The sequence below is a fragment of the Centruroides vittatus genome, unplaced genomic scaffold, assembly GCF_030686945.1.
Source record: "Centruroides vittatus isolate TY-2023 unplaced genomic scaffold, ASM3068694v2 contig_18, whole genome shotgun sequence".
In the NCBI taxonomy this organism is placed as follows: Eukaryota; Metazoa; Arthropoda; class Arachnida; order Scorpiones; family Buthidae; genus Centruroides; species Centruroides vittatus.
Genome location: NW_027121101.1, coordinates 4074630 through 4092122, shown reverse-complemented (window position 1 = coordinate 4092122; position 17493 = coordinate 4074630). Strand labels below are relative to the sequence as shown.

The 17493-nt window shown below is 29.0% G+C and overlaps 1 protein-coding gene across 1 annotated transcript; it reads left to right on the top strand.

Annotated features, from left to right (window-relative positions):
• Nucleotides 1-1216: 1216 nt before the first annotated feature.
• On the top strand, nucleotides 1217-17485 carry LOC136969587 (RNA transcription, translation and transport factor protein). The gene is made up of 8 exons (XM_067263811.1): nucleotides 1217-1346; nucleotides 3446-3570; nucleotides 7348-7447; nucleotides 9740-9832; nucleotides 9936-10024; nucleotides 14080-14151; nucleotides 16942-16990; nucleotides 17065-17485. Exons 1-8 carry the CDS (start codon nucleotides 1286-1288, stop codon nucleotides 17217-17219), a joined length of 744 nt encoding a protein of 247 aa, XP_067119912.1. The 5' UTR covers nucleotides 1217-1285; the 3' UTR covers nucleotides 17220-17485.
• Nucleotides 17486-17493: the final 8 nt, after the last annotated feature.

The following is a 17493-nucleotide window of genomic DNA, read 5'->3' as shown; positions in this document are numbered from 1 at the left end:
CTTTGCCGTAATCAAAAATCAAATAAATTGAATCAATATAGTTGTAGATAATGGTCTGGTGATGGCTGGTAATACAGCTGGATAAGCAAACTAATGACACATTCTATTTCAAACGAAACGGACAAATGCTATTGATTTGCTTATCCATTGAATTGTATTACAGCCACTTAACCATGCAACATGCCCAATTTTATGCAAGTAAAGATTGTAACATATGCATTTCAATACGACGAGATGACCGGGGCAGTTAACGCATTAGCCAACTGCTCTGGGAACTCGCAATCGAATCCACGCCACGATAGGTATGATTAGAAGATTCTAGTGGTGTCTTCAGGGCGGAAAGACAAAAAAAAAGTAATTTAAGATAATATAAGATTTTAGACGGCCGGATGGCCGAGCTGTCAAGGTGGCAGCTTACCGCTCTGGGGGACACGAGTCCGGACGAGTCGAAAAATCCTCAGGAATTTTTTGGGGGGTGGTCAATTCAGATATGTCGGGTCCGTCCCTCACCAACCGACCGCCCCATTGTGAGCCTGGCCGAATCCATAATGGCTTCCTAAGTGTTCACAGGGCGGAGTTTTTTTTTTTTTTTTTTTTTTTGTAATTCTTTCCACCCCGTGGGCACTAAGAGGGCCTCTTATAGCAAGCCCATTGTGGATTCGGCCAGACCCACAATGGGGCGGCCGGGTGGTGAGGGACGGGGACCGACATATCCGGATGCACCCAGGGCCGGCCATCGGGGGGGTGCGGCGGAGGCTACGCACCGGGGCCCCGCGATTGAGGGGGCCCCAACATTATCAAGAATGCAGTATTTTTAGTAATTTTTCTGAAGTAATTAATGTATTAGCAAGAACAAAATCACGCTTTAAATAAACATGCATTAATATATGTTCGTGTTTGTAAATTTTTTTATTTTAGAAAAACATTTGGGCCCAAATAGTTTCTTGCACCCGGGCCCCTTTATCGAGAAGACCAGCCCTGGATGCACCACCCCCCGAAAAATTCCTGGGGATTTTTCGACCCGTCCGGATTCGATCCCGGGTCCCCCAGGACAGCAGGCTGCTAACCTTGACCGCTCGGCCATCCGGCCCGAGGGCGGAGTTTAAAAAATAGATAAATATTTATTAGTTTTAATTAAATAAATAAAATTTATTTATATTATAATTTTTTGAATTGAATCACTAAAAAAATTAGCAAACTGATTTTATTTAATATTTTGAAAGTTTAAAAATGATTTTTTGATCGGCGACGTCATTTGGCAAGTAAGCAGAAGAGCAGGAGGAAGATGTTCAAGAGGAAGTTAAGTGCGTTGGGATTTCATAAAACTGACGACTTTGATGTAAATTGTAAGTTACGATTGTTAAAGAATATGTATCCGAATTAAGGTATTACGTATAGACCAGACAATATTTAAATTTGTGTGTCAATTTACAAACGATTTCTATTTCGTATCTTCGACTGATGAAAGAGCCACCAGCAATGAGTAGAAATAAATAAAATGTTTTTATTTCTAATTTATTATTTCTTCGGAATCAATTAATATCGAATTATACCATGTACCTTTTATTTTCTTTACATTCGTATTGTAGGTAGTTAATTCACGTAAAAAGATATTCTATGTAAAATACACAATGTATAATTTATTAATTTATTAATAGTTCAGTGTAATGTATATATCATATAATTATACTACAATGAGTGTAAGTTTACAAAACCGGTCGGTTTATGTGAATTATTTACTGATAAATGACTAATTAAACCATAATTCTTGCTATTCTCTTGCTTTATTCGATGGGTGCATTGCCCAGCAAAGTAACTTTAATATGGCTTGGTTCACTTACCCAGCCGGTTTGAAACGGACTGTTGTTGGTTTGCTTATCTGGCTGTATTAAACCTATGGCTGTTGTATAGATTACTCCCGGTGGAATTTCGGGACTTTGAGTATATATCTGAACTGAGGGGACCGAGACGAGTTCAAGGGTACCCCACTTTTGGACCAGAGATGAAAAATAAAGTTATCATATTTAGGATTTCTTGCCTTTCACAATGCATTCTATGCCATTTTAGAGTTTTCCATGGTAATGTATTTAATCCAACTGTGCGTGGACTTGCAGCCTTGAATATCGATTGAGCTGAAATAAAAGGTCTTCTATTAGCCTAACTAGGGACAGTCACCTCTTGGAGGGGTGGGCTAGGTTTTTCTGGACAAGCCGCGAAAGTGGTGCATGGTACTAGCCGACTACAAGCGATAATGAGTGTGTCGGCAGCTGAGGGGCCTTAGGTCCCAAGGTCAAGGAGTGCGGTAGCGTGCAAAAAGAACTTACTCCAAATGCAGACGATCAGTGTGCCCATGGATCAACATCTGCCTCTGTTGAAGGTGAGTGTATAATCTGTTTTCTTGGCCTTTTACATGGGCAGTTTTTTCAGTCTTTGCTGATGTGTCTTTAGAATATATGACCGGCTTGCTGGACTGCCTGTTAAACACGCAATAGGCTTAGCAGAGAGGGCGACACAACTCTCGATTGTGATGTAAGTTGTTAAAGTTTGATTACCAATAAACATGATCAGATAATGAAATACTTAATAGGGACAATATGTATAAAGCATCAGAAAGTGCTACCTAGTGAAAAACTCTAAAATGGCATAGAATGCATTGTGATAGGCAAGAAATCCTAAATATGATAACTTTGTTATTTTTTGTCTCTTGTCCAAAAGTAGGGTACCCTTGAACTCATCTGTCCCCTCAGTTCAGATATATACTCAGTCCCGAAATTCCACCAAGAGTAATTTATACAACATCCAAACCTACTTCGCAAGGCAATCTTTTAATATGATTTGTTTTGCATATTTGTTGTATATTGATTTAATATGGAATGTGACTAATGACGATTTCGTGTATGAGGTAAGTTCCATGGAAAACTGGAAAAGTGCCGTTAGAGTCGGGAGAGTGAGCGATGGCATAGTAATTTTGACACGCAAAACTTCTGAGTCAGAGACAATGGTAACTGTAATGCATTTTGATGCGTGAGAATGTGAGATGACAGACCTATAAAATGGTGGTGCCTCTCTGGCAGTACATGAAGAAAGAGAAGTGTAGTGTTGTTCAATTTTTGACAAAAACTGTTGACATCCATTGACACATGCAGGTGTATGGTAAGATTGACAGTAAGAAGATTCTCTGTGGCATTTGTTGTGGAGAATTTTCCACAGAACTGTGGCTGTTTTTGAACCTTAGAACTCTACTCATACACCTGGGGGCAGTACAAATGTTGCCAATTGCAGCTACTATTACTTCTGACTTGTTTCATATGTCAAAATTACTATGCTATTGTTTATCCTCTCAATTTGTTATGGCCCTTTTCTGGTATTTTATAGAACTTGCCTTGTAGAAAGCTTAATTCTTACTTAATAATAAGGTATTGAAATTAAAGTATTTATTTTCCAGCCTGTACAGATTTACAAAGTCTTGTTGTATGGTTAGAAGATCAGAAAATTAGGCATTATAAAATTGAAGAAAGAGAATGTCTTCGAAACATTGGAAACACCAATTGGAAAGAAAACTTTTCAAAGGTATAAATAAATATAAAATATATTTGAATAGAACTGCATTAAGACAGCCAAATTGAAAATCTACAATGAAGTGATTGTTGATTTGCTGGATTAGAGATTATCAAATTGATGAAATAACAAATGTTTAGCTGCATTTATCAGATTCACCTGTATAAAAATTTTATAGTATTATTGTAGAGATACTTCTTCCTTATGCTGTGTTTGTAGACTTTGATAATTTCATGTTTAATGTTATGCTAAACATGCAGAAATTATCAAGGTATACAAACACTAGCACTAGTATGTTACATTATCAAGATACACAATTACTAGAAGTACTAATTATCATCATGGGTTGTGAATGCAGCTAGAGCTGTTGAACTATGACCCTTCTCAGAATCATATTGGTGCATTTTGATTCTTGTTGTGAAGTGTCTGAATGCATCTAATGTAAACACTTTTGTTGAAAGATAAACAATTCAACTACAATTGTATGAAAACAAAAGAATTTAATTTGTTTTTAAAAATTTTTTTTTTGCATTATAGAAAATTTCATTATACAGGTATACCTCGACTTACGTCGGTAATTGGTTCCAGGAGAAGCAACGTAAGTCGAATTTACTTATGTAAGTACAACGTAAGTCGTAGTTTCGACTTACGTCGTAACTAAATGCCAATAATGAGCACTTAAAGACCGCTAAATAAGACGACAACACAGGAACACATGTTTTCATGTTTCGTTCTCTAGGATTTATAATGATTATATTAACATTTACTGTAAATATACATATTTTAATATGATTTTATGTGCTTTTAACGCTTTTCTAGTGATATTACGACTTCAATGTTTGTGGCGGACGGATTTAAAGTCGAATAAAATGACTTAAACTTGATTTTTATTTTTCCATATACTTTTTTGACAAACGACGTAAAATCAGGAACGACGTAACTCGAGAGGGACGTAAGTCGTGGTATACCTGTAATTAGAGATGGGTGAATACTACTTGCAAATACTCAAATACTAGAAGGGATTTTGAATATTATGTTGATAAAAAATAAACTTGAATATTACAAATACCTCCAATAGTATAGTCACAGTGATGGATCTGGAAGAACCCAAAGGGGGGCTAACTCAAAAATTAAAAATATTTGAATAATTAATAAGTACTTTTCATTAACATGTGCATGATGATGATATTGCAGATGATCTGGTAAACCATATTTGTCATCATAAGTGTTTTAAAAACAATGGTTTGAAGTTCAAACAAATAAATTGTTTTGGTCAATGGTATCTCCTTGTATCTGCCACTATGTACAAACTGTCTCTTCGGCACATCTAGTTTAATTTGTGACAAAAAAAGAAGCAGACTGGATCCTGAACATTTTTTTAATTGTTTTATTTAATAAAAATTAGCAATAGGTGAGAATGAGAACAATTCTTTGCTAAGCTATTGTAGTTGTGATGAGTACCTAAGAAAAGCTAATTTAAAACTCAGTCAAAATTAAAAGTTTGAAGTTTAATTTTTTAGAATTTAGTAAATTGTTTTTCTTTTTACTTTTTGTTTCACTTTATTAATATATTGAACTAAGTTAAACAAATTAAATTATAAATATTAAATAAATTATTAACTAAATAAGTTGTATAAAGTAATTAATTTCCTTAAATATTTGGGATATTTGAGATCTAATGTTAGAATTTGATGTTTAAATTTGAGAAAAGTGATTATTTGGCCTCTCTATTCCTAGACTTATTACACCATCTCTAGACACAAGATCAGGCTTAGAACATCAATTTATTTTTCAAAAAAAGTATGTATTTTGGACCTACAGTCCCTAATCAGCTTCTTTACAAATATTTATTACAAATATGATTATAGCAATATACAGTAATTAAAACAAACAGTACACAACATTACAACAATTGGCCAGCTTGTAATGTTGAGTACTGTTTGTTTTAATTATATTGCTATAAACATATCAGCATATTTAATTACATACATAATGGCTGGATCTGTAATCAATTGTTGAGATTTCATTGTCCATTTCATAGACATAGATGTGTTAATTTTGTAAATATTTGTAAAGAAGCTGATGAGGGACTGTAGGTTCAAAATACATACTTTTTTTTGAAAAATAAATTGATGTTCTAAGGCTGATCTTTTGTCTAGAGATGGTGTAATAAGTGTAGGAATAGACAGGCCAACATAGTGCTCACAAGTATATAAAATCAATAAAAACTTGAAAACTTTCTTTGGAATTAATTTTCTATATTTAAAAATTATGACTTAATATAAAAAGATAGTACCTTCTTACAATACTTCTTAAACATCTTATTATGTAATTATATGTAAATATGTTTGGGATAAGGAATACTGTAATCTAAGAATATATATATGTTACCGGCAAAACCTGATTTTAAACTAGTTTGGCCTGACACGCTAGTTTAAAATCGGGTTTTGCTGGTAACATATATATATATATATATATATATCTTACATCAATTTTAAAAATAATCAAATTATTATTTTTAAAAAAATTTATGCAAGATATAATGATATATTTGAGGTTTGAAAAATGTTTAATTACGGTTAATAAGTGATTTATATAATCCATGTAATTTTTGTTTGTTTAAATTTAGACTTTCAAATAATAGTATTAGTTTGTTTTTGATTTGTACAGTACATTTAAAAATTGAAATATTGTGTGTGCACATGTGTGATGCTGTCTGTCATTATTTTATTTATAACAACAAATATTCATATATATCACATACTTTTTTATTTTATTTATTGCATAAATATTACATGATTAAAGATACATTATTTAATTCAAAATTTAAATAAATTAACAAAATATCTTTACATGAAATGCCTTCAATATTATAAAATTATTGAATAAAATAAATTTTAATATCAAAGATCACCTACTCCCTTTGACAATTAACAGTGCTAGGGTATAGCAAACTGTATTTGCTATATGCAACACACAATTGGTTGCTTGAGTAAATATTGAGCAGAAATATTTACCAATCTGCATACAGTAAGACTACTAGTGTCAACTTTTTACAACATACAAAGAAGTTGCAAAGATTTAAACAAGTTTTTATACTTGGTAAAAAATAGACTGAAGCAAAATCAAGTTGTTTGAAAATAAGTTCAAGTGTTATCTTAATCTTATAAAATGGTTGTTTTGGTTCTTCTAAATTGCTGTGTGTAAATTTTGTTAAAGGTACTGAAAAAGAATAAAAGAGTGTTATAATGTACTGAACTTGTTGTGATAAGTTTGGCTAAACAGCACTAACAGGTTGCTGAAATAACACTTTAGTAAACTGAACCAATGCACCACTGTAAAGGGGTTCATTGGTTCAGTTTATGAACTAGTTTGCATTGCTTTAAATTATTGAAAAACATCATTGAAATAAGCAAATAGTGTAAATAAAAATACATTTATAAACATTAATAAAATTTAAAAGTAACAGAAATTAAGTTAAAAACAATACAAAATTTAGTCTAAATTACAAAAATAACATTTTAAGGATTTATTTTAGTTAATTCATTTTTGATAGTCAAATAATGAAAACTATTAAAGTTTTAAAATATAATAATTTTAATATTAATATTTCTAACAATTTTTATTGTTACAGAATATTTATATCAAATATGTGATTTATGTTTGATATATTATTACATAAATTACAGCTATTTCACAATTACAATTATTTTTAAATATTTTATTTATCAATGATGTATGTTATACATTTTATATTACTGAATATGTACATATATATTTCTCTTCCAGTATCTGAATGATCTAGGATGTCCATTTAACCATGATGATAAAGCTGCTGTTATTGATTGGCTTCTTGGATTAGCTGTTCGTTTGGATTATGGTGACAACAGTAAGTTTTGTCTATTTTTAAAATGTATTATTTGAAGGTGTTTAAAAAAATAAATTGTTTCAAAAGTAAGCATTCTTGGAAAATTTATATATTAATTGAAAGAGTGTTTCAGTGTTAGTTTAGTTTGAGTAAATGGCTAGGGGTTAAAAATACAGTATTCATGAAGCAAATTAATTAAAGCTCTTATCCTGTAGATGATGCAGCTGAAGAGAGATTTGAGAAAGGTGCAATGGTTTAGGTGTGGTGGAGTGGCAAAAGTACAATGTCTATGGGATAAACGTGTGGATGATTGTAAAATCTTTTACAACTTCCACAACTTTTCTCACAACTTACACTTTGGGAACCATGGATATAGAATATAAAGGAACAAGTAAATTATTCTAAACAAAAGAGAAAAATTATCACACAACCAACAGCTAAGCAGAATTAGTACAACAAAAGTATAAAAATTGTACATAAAAAATTTAAAAATGATAAGATTAAATTAAAAAAAAAAAATTTGCATATGGAGATCGAATCCAGAAACAAAACCTCTAAATGTGATGCTCTAACTAACAATGTCACACTGCTGCTTTGTGAATCAGTCTTCTGTATTGGTAATAATGGTTGTCAGAAACTTTTATCCTAATTTTCCCAAGAATGTCTTAATGGTGGGTCCTGCAGCTTTGGTAGAGTTTAAGTACATGTAAATACTATACACCACAAAATTTTGTCAAAATTGATTATGACAAACTGCCAGGTTTTCCTTGTAAGTAGGACAAACTGAAATCTTCTTTCAATTAATATATAGATAAATTTAGAAATATTTTTGAAATATCCATTATGCTTTATTAATACAGTCAGACCTTCTAAAGTCAATTTTGGAATTGAAATTTTTAAAGTATGACTTTGTAAGGGAAACTGAAACTTTTTAAAATTCAAATACAGTTTAATAATAATTAATGTTTTACAAATATTATTTAAATTATTATACTGTTGACTACAAAAAGCTAACAAAATATAGATATTTGCTTTAAAGAGCAAGTGTGATTATTTTGAGTTAGGTTTTGATTTTATATAAAGACAAAACTACTTTACTATAATTTTTTGGTTGCCACTGGAAATATTGAACATTTTTTGAACTTTCATTGTTTCAATGTTATAAACACATTGACTTGTAACTTCAGATTCTTTCAGTTAACTTTTGTATTTTCTCATAATCATCACTAATAGAAAATAGATGCTGGTTCATTATGCAGTTTAACTTGTTTAATATGGTGATGATAAAGTATTAGAATTAAAATACTTATAACATCATTGTGCATGTGCAGTAAGATGCATGCGCGATGATGTTACGCGTATTTTAATTCTAATACTTTATTTTTAAACTTGGTATGTTCTAAATGGCTAATGCCATTTTTGTTCCAATTTTTAAAAAGTATGATGATGATTCTTAAAATTATGAAGCCATCCATGGAGAAAATGTTTTTAACATTCAGCTTTTTTGACAAGTTGTTATATTTTTTCAACAATTATTAAACCACTAATTAACTTTCATATTTTTAAAACAATTCAAACAATTGATTATCTATTTCTTGAAGTATAAGCTGTCTATTTCTAAATTCTGAATCAAGATTGCTTCAAAATTTTGCATATTATAGACTAGTGAGTTGAAGTTGAGAGTTTAAATTAATTTGTTGCTGAGATTGCAAAGTTCCCTGTGATTGAAATGCAGTTCACATATATGCTAAAGTAATCTTTTTTTGGTTATAAGATGATATGTGCTTTCCATTTTCTTTCTCATATCAGAAGTGTATAAGCATTATAAAATATTACTTATGAATGAACTGCTTTACAGTTAGTGACTAAAAATGTATGGTCATTCTAAGACTACTTGTTAGTCTTATAAACAAAACCTTAGCTAATATGTATACTGCACCATCAGGTTGATTTTATATTATAATGTACAGTATAGGCAGGACTAACAAATTAACTTTGACTTTATATTTTTACTGGATTGCCTTTTGTTCTTGTAATTGTTATGAGTAAGCATAAAATTACTTGAGAGAATGAATCATACAGGAATAATTCTCTCTCTCTCTTGTGTTCCTTTATGATTTGTTCTCTCAAGCAATTTTATGTTTACTCATAACTGTGACTTTATATATTATAGAAGTGTTATTTTAGCATCATTGATTTGTATAGGGCCAAATTTGGACTGTCCATTTAATCGAGTGTGTGACTTAATATGAGAATATTTTTACTAATATGTTAGAATATTAAATATAATCATTATTATTAAATTTTTACTAGGAGAAAAATATAAAGATGCTACTTCAGAAAATATTAAAAATAAAATAAATGCTCCAGTGGTAGTACAGAAGAATCCTTTAGACAATCTAGATTGTAAGTTACCAGTTATTTTATAAATATTATTATTTAATTTGAATATATTTATATGAAATATTATTTTATGTTAATTTTTGTAAAATATTTAAAATTTTTATAGTTGATAGTCCAGAATTTAAAGCTGGAGTAGCATCATTGGCTTCATTATTAAATATTACTCAACACCCTAATCATTTGATTACATTAAAAGTAAGTTTTGTTTTATTCTGCTAAAACTAAAAATGGTTTTGAAGATATCACAATGTGTATAAATACAAACAACATATTTACTCACATTATTACTATAATAGGATAATCATATTGTGCAGTTATAAATTGTTAAGTATCAATATTGTTTCTTAGATTTGATGATGTATTTTTTTTATATCTTTTACTGTTTCATAAATAGGTTCAATTATATAAGGAATTAATAATGTCATAAATAGTTTTTGTAAAGTATCATAAATTTTTTCATTTAAAAATTGGTGTAAATTTGCATAAATTTCTTAGAGTTAGCCAAGGTTTACCTCCTCTTAAATAAACTAGCAAACCTTCCTCTAACTGATTCTCCTGAGGTGACCTGCACACACTTAGATCTCCTTGATTTTTATAAATGTATTGATTATTTTGATCAAATTTTTTCCTACAAATATTTTAATGGTCTTCTCTCTTGTAAATTTCTTTTCGTGTGTGTTCCTTTTAGAGATACAAAATATTTGTACTCCCCATATGCTTGTTGTTTATCTTACATTTAAATCTTTGTTCTTCAGGCATCAAAAGATTGTTACAATAATTGAAGAATTTTACTTTCAGAATCTTTTTAGGTTTAAATCCATCTGTAAAAAATTCCTTTATGTTTGATCTATTCACTAATTTTCATGCCATTCACAAAAATGTTCTTTTATTTTGTTATGCATGTTTAATTTTATTCTTTGGGCTTAATATAGGCTTGTTATTGGCTTGTTATATAGGAATCAGCCATTGCTGTACATTATTGTGAAATAAATAAATAAATACATTTTTAATCATGAGACAAAACACATATTTAAACAATTTTTATGGTAACACACTTGTCTTTCATATAATCTAAAAGGTTTCAAACAAAAAATTTCTTTATTAAGGCTAGATCAGGAATGGCTTCTTATGTGTGCTTGCCTAAGTAGACATACAGTGGAACCTCGGTATACGACCTTAATCCGTTCTCATGTAAAAAACTTCTCTTGATATGGTATATTAATGGGGTTGTAAAATAAATTGAAACACTGAGCACATTAATAAAAGAATAAATTTTATTATAGATTTTTAAAGTTATTATAGTAATTATTGCAAATAATTGCTTCTGATACACTGTCACCAGCCAGGGCTGGATTTAGATGAAAAGAGGCCCTAGGCTATTCCACTTATGAGGCCCTTTCACCTCCCATTTTTAAGTTTTTTATTAGTCATAATAGTCATATGTAGAATTTCTCCTTATTTTCAGTTCAGTGTTTTAGTGTTCACTGTTTTTAGAATAGTGTAATTTTAATTTTGCTAACAATTTGAATGTAGGCCCCTCTTGATCTTGAGGCCCTAGGCTGAAGCCTAGTTAGCCTATAGGAAAATCCGGCCTTTCGATAACTGAAAAACAATGTGCTGGCGACACCAGCACATTGTTTTTCAGTTATCGAAAGCAAAAGCTATTTCTCAACATGATCTAATGTCTTCAATCTCTGTTTAGAAATTGATTTAACCTCTTTCACAATGTTAGCAGATTTAGTAATGTCTTTATTTTTCACGATTGTCAATATCGTCGTTCTCGGAATACGGCATGCAACAGCTAAATCTCGAACACGCATGCCACCTTCATATTTCTCAACAATCTTTTTTTTCAGTTCCTTTGCGATTCTAGTCATTTTTTGTTTTTTGTTGCTTTTCATTTGTCTTTTTGCAATCTATGATTAATAAAAAGTTTTACTTACAAATTAAAATCAGAAGAAATTTAACAAAGTTATAGACCGTGGCACCGCAAACGTCTAGTCTGGTCTAGTACACCGATAGTGCTATTTGTTCATAGATGGTGCGTATAATTGAACCGTATAATTAAAGTCATATATCGTGCTTATAATTAAAGTCATATACCGAGCAAAATTCGTTCAGTCCAAACAGGATGTATTCTGAATTGGACATATTCTAAAGCAGACGTATACCGAGGTACCACTGTATTAAACTTTATTGGATGCTCTAAAGTTTTGAGTTTAATAAACTATTTTTAAAAAAGAAGTAAATATACTTTAATTAGAACGAATTAAAAGAGAGAAACCAAACTAACTCTAAAACTGAAATTAAATCTTAATTTAATGTCATTTATATGATATATACTCTGTAAGAATAGCTATTGAACTCAGTATTTCAAATTAAGGAGTTATAATAATCCTAATAGAATTTACAAATACAATAATTGCATTTTTTTACTATTTGTGATTAATAATAATTATAATAAATATTATAAAATAAAGGAAATTGTATGACATGCTGCTACCAAGCAAATTGTTCTGGCATGCCACAGTTTGCCATCCCTAGATTTGACTTTTCCAAGATTGTTTTCCATTTTTATAACTTGATTGATATTAAATTAACAAGCAACAAATCTATTCATATTTTTTAAAGTTAATGCTACCCAATTTAGCCTATAACCTTTAAAAAGACTATACTTTTATACTGTGCCAAAAGTAGAACATGGATTACTCTATCCATGTTTCGATTCCGTTCTGACTGTCTTCAATTTATTTATCATCATGAATCAAACAAATTATTTTTCAGGCTATATTAAAGTTAATTTTTATTGATTAAATATCTGAATTTATTATGATAAATGCTATATATGCTATAGTTTAATATTTTATTCATTTTTATTTTAAATATACTTTCCTAATGTAAATATTTTATTAATGTATATAATGGTTTAATGCTATATTTTAAACTGAAATACAGTAATTCCTATATTTACATGCATAATTGGTTCCATAAATACAGTGCATAATTGTAACTATGGAAAGTTTTTTAAAATAGGAAGCTGCTCCATATTCTCACAGTATTTTTCTTACTGGGGTAGAAAAGTTTTAAACTAATGCATTTTTTTTAAATATACATCTATATATATATATATAGGCTTACCATAATATTTTTTTTTCTGAAACCGGGACAATTTTGAGAAAATACTCTCAACAGAAAACTAAGTCTACTAGGATAAGTACTGTACCTATGATTGAAAAGGCTAAATAAAGTAGTTGTTAACAAAAACGAGTTAAAAGCAATTTTTAATAACTGAACTAAACCTATCTTATTATTAAGAAGTTATTAATATTTATCACTAGTGTAAACTTTTTAAAAAATTGTTTCACTTAAATCAGTATATTTAAAATATGACAATACATTTGAGGAAGTTCGTATTTGCTTGCCTTATGTTTTGCACATTTCAAATGATTTTTAATGTTTGAATGCCCACTATGAGTTACTGAAAATTCTAAAAAGCACAGTTCATATTTCACTTTGTCAATATGATCACAAACTTTTTTCAATCATCAGTAAATGCATAGTTTCTTTTTGGCATTTTAGAGATTAAATGAATTTAATATACTGTATGAAATAATCGCAAATGCCAACCAACAATTTGAACTCAACTAAGATATGACATGCGCAGCAATGACATGGCCAGTGTAAGTTTTAGTCTTGCCAACTGTAATTAAAACAAAATATCTAAAAAAATGAAATAAAAATATCTGGATCATATAGGCTACGTGCTATTATAAATTCTGTGAAAAAATATCTGAATAACAAAACATCTAAATTCATTAGGCCATATGCTATAAATTTTGGAGGAAAACATCTAGACAACATTGAAAGTACTTAGATTTAGATACAGAATATTTAGATTGGCAACAGTGAGTGTAACAGAGGGGTAATTTCCAAATCGCCATTTTACTCAAGGCTGCACTATTTTTACTTCTTGTATATTCGGCACTTTTAAAATTTTACAAAATAACTGGGAGAAAATGACAAACTGGCTGGGATGCTGGGACATCATCAAACCAGGACAATCCTGGTCAAAACGGGACGTCTGGTAAGCCTATATATATACATCTATATAAGAGGTTACCGATAATACAAATTACATTTTTTGGTGTAGCTATCATTCATTTCCACGAATTTGATTATTTAAAATTTAAAAATTTTTCAACTGTGTTAGTCTTCTTTACGTATTACTTATTATTATAATTATTGTGTAGGCAATTTGTACATTTGTAAAAGACAGGTTATCTGACAAAGCCATTGCTGCTGCTAAAGATAAAAAATTTGAGGTAAGTGTAGCTTTTAATAATGCTGTTTCTAATATATTTTCCTCAGAACTACTGATTCTTGACTTATTATTTAAACATGATAATTTTTAGACAATAATACTGTATGATTAATGAAAATGATGTTTCAAGTTTCTAAAATTTGGCATTATTGTTTGATTATAAATTTGTATTTGAAAATAAATCCATAAAACAATAAGACTTAAAATATGATACAAATTGATGTAATTTTTAAAAAACTTTGAACTTCTAAATTAAGAAAAATGAACTTATTAGAAAGTAAAAATGTTTTTGTTCTAATATAATAAATTTGTAGAACAACATTCCTAAATAATTTCCCATTTTTCATTAATTAATACAAAGTAAATTTTTATTTTTAAAATACAAGAAATATTTATCAACAAATCTAAATAATTTTTTTAAATGTATTGTGTTTAGTATTTAGTATCTATTACCATCTAAATGTCTGATTTCTGATTTGAAAAAAAATTTAGATGATTAAAAAAAAAGCCATTAAAGAATAAACTGAGCTATTTTTAATAAAATTTACAAGAAATGTTATTGTTTTTAGATATAACAATACAACATTGCCAATAGTGTTATAGGAAAAGCAATCATTATCAGTATAAGAATTTATATTTTCATATAACCATATTCTTACAACATTCGTTATAATTTATACTTCATGAATCTTAAAAGTATCGTTCAGTTGACATAAATTTTTTCCTATTAGATATCATATTCTCATTATAATAATAAAACAGCTAAACTTGTTCAATTAAAGATGAGTTTTCTGGGTTTAAAGACAAAGCTCATAGTTAATTATGGAAACAGGAAATTGGTTCTATTTGAAAATTGACAGACTTCACTCTTTCAAGTCTAACTATATGTTCAAGTTAAAAAAAAAGTTAAATTTATATTTAAAATTTTCTGTATAAAAATATTTTCTAGTTATAATTTAACATGTCAAATGATAATATAAATTATAACTAGAAAATACCTTTAAAGAATAACTTTTATATTGTATTCTTTAATATTTAATATGAATTGTATGATATTCTATGAATAATTTTTGGGATATTTCAAAATGTAGGATAATGCAACAATCTTACTAAAAGATATATTAAAATAGAATAAAACATATGATGATTAATATATTTTTCAACAATTGGTTGACTTATAAAGTTTTGTATAAAAAATAATAATTAATAATTTAATATAATGAAACATTTTACTGTAATTTATTTACATCTGAACTAATAAGAATAAAATTAAATTCTTTCTATAATAACTATGCTTGATTTGAATCATATTAGTATTTACATTACAGTAAGACCCCGTTTAACGCAGGGATGCATTCCTAAATGACAAAGCGCTAAATGAAACAGCATTAAACGAGGTCATTTTAACATAGAGTAAATAGGGAAAGGGGTGTACATGACCAAAAAATAAACAGATTTTACTTTAATTTTAAGTTATTTTTATATTAATTTGCATAATAATATATGTTAAATAACACACAAACGTATGCACACAGAAATGTAAAGTTCATTTTTTGTGGTGAAGGTCCTGGCTTTTCTGAAATTTTTTTTCTTGCGATAAAGTTGTGTAGTTTCATTTGTCGCTTTTTCTTTCCTTAAGCAAATGTTGGTAGCAGAAGATCACATCCAAAACGACTCATTTTGCTTTTGCACTCCTTTCAAAATCCAGATCATTTGCTACAGTTTGATCAACGATTTTGGTTATCGTTACCAAACTTTTACTAAGGAAATCTGTAACAAGTTCGTTTTCAGAATCACTATTTTCCAGCTCTACATGAATTCCTTATTCTGCCAGTTCTTGAAGGTCATTGTTGGTAAGGCTCTCAACAGAAACCTGCAGTAACTCCTCAATATCCTGTTTGTCTACATCTCCTAGTCTTGCTGTATCAATTAGGTTGACAATTTGGTCAACCTAACAATACAGCAATAGGCTCTTCTCATTAAGAATTCTTTGATACCTTCAGCCATAACTTCTTCCACACTTTGTTCATGCATTTATCAGTTAATTCTTGCCAAGCAAAGTCGATATTGCCTATGGCATCCATGATGTTATATTTTTTCCAAAATTGCACCAAACGAACATAGATAAGGAAAGTACAGTGATACAACGAATTGCTGATTGGTTTATGTTTGGGATTAATCATATTATATATAAAACAATGAAATGCTGCAATAATTTGAATCAGTGTAAATTTTGAGCTTGTTTTTACGTTTCGAGCAGACTGCGTTATATTGAATCAGTGTTAAGCGGAGTCTTACTGTATTTCTTACTCAAAATTTATTATTATTTTTATGTACAAATATTAAACTTTGAAACTAAAACTTTGATGTAATTGATTTCATTAGATAATCATATAAATCCAAAGATTAATAAATATCTCATTTCTTTTTAGGAATGTTTAACCACCTCAGTCATTTGCCATCAAATTTATTGCTTTAATAAAATTTTTCATAATGTTTTCTTTTGGTTCTCTGTGAACAGAATTCCCTTTATAACATGTAACTCTTATCATTAGATTTTCAGACATTCAATTTTCATACATATTTTTTAATGTCACATCCAATAGTTTGGGATTGTTTATATATACTGTAGTTTATTTTATCATTTATACATTTACAAGATGCAAAGAATGTTTTTATAACTAAATCTTTAATTTTATAGAATATATGGGAAAAAAATTTGTAATATCATATTAATAAAATATGGTAGAGATTTAAATTTAAGTTATAAAATTAAAATTACATATTCTAGGGTAAACCATTTCCATTACAAGAAAGTGATCTTGGATTTGATACTGGAGGTAAATATGAAAAATCTTTTTCTATTGAAGTTTGTTACAAATTCAAATTTCTTGATGGTATATTCAATTTCTAGATTATGTCCTCAATCATGCAGCCAAAATTTTACGGCTGCTCTATATTAACGATCTCAGAGATTTACAAACTCGAATCAATGAAGCTTTAGTAGCTGTGCAAACTGTAACTGCAAATCCAAAAACAGATACTCGGCTTGGAAAAGTAGGAAGATAAACTTTAACATTGAAAATAAGATGATTTTGGTTTATGATAATGTTTGTATGAAATTAAAATTTGCTTACTCTCAAGAATATATATATATATATATATAATCAGTTTGTTTATGAATTTGTCAGTATATACATGTTTCTAAAAATTTTCTCATTAGTTAATTTTTTTAAATATATTAAATCATAATATACAAAAAATTAATATCATTTGAATGAATTTAATTAAGATTTATTTATGGAAAAAAATAAATATTTAAAATTGAAGAAAAAGTTTTTGT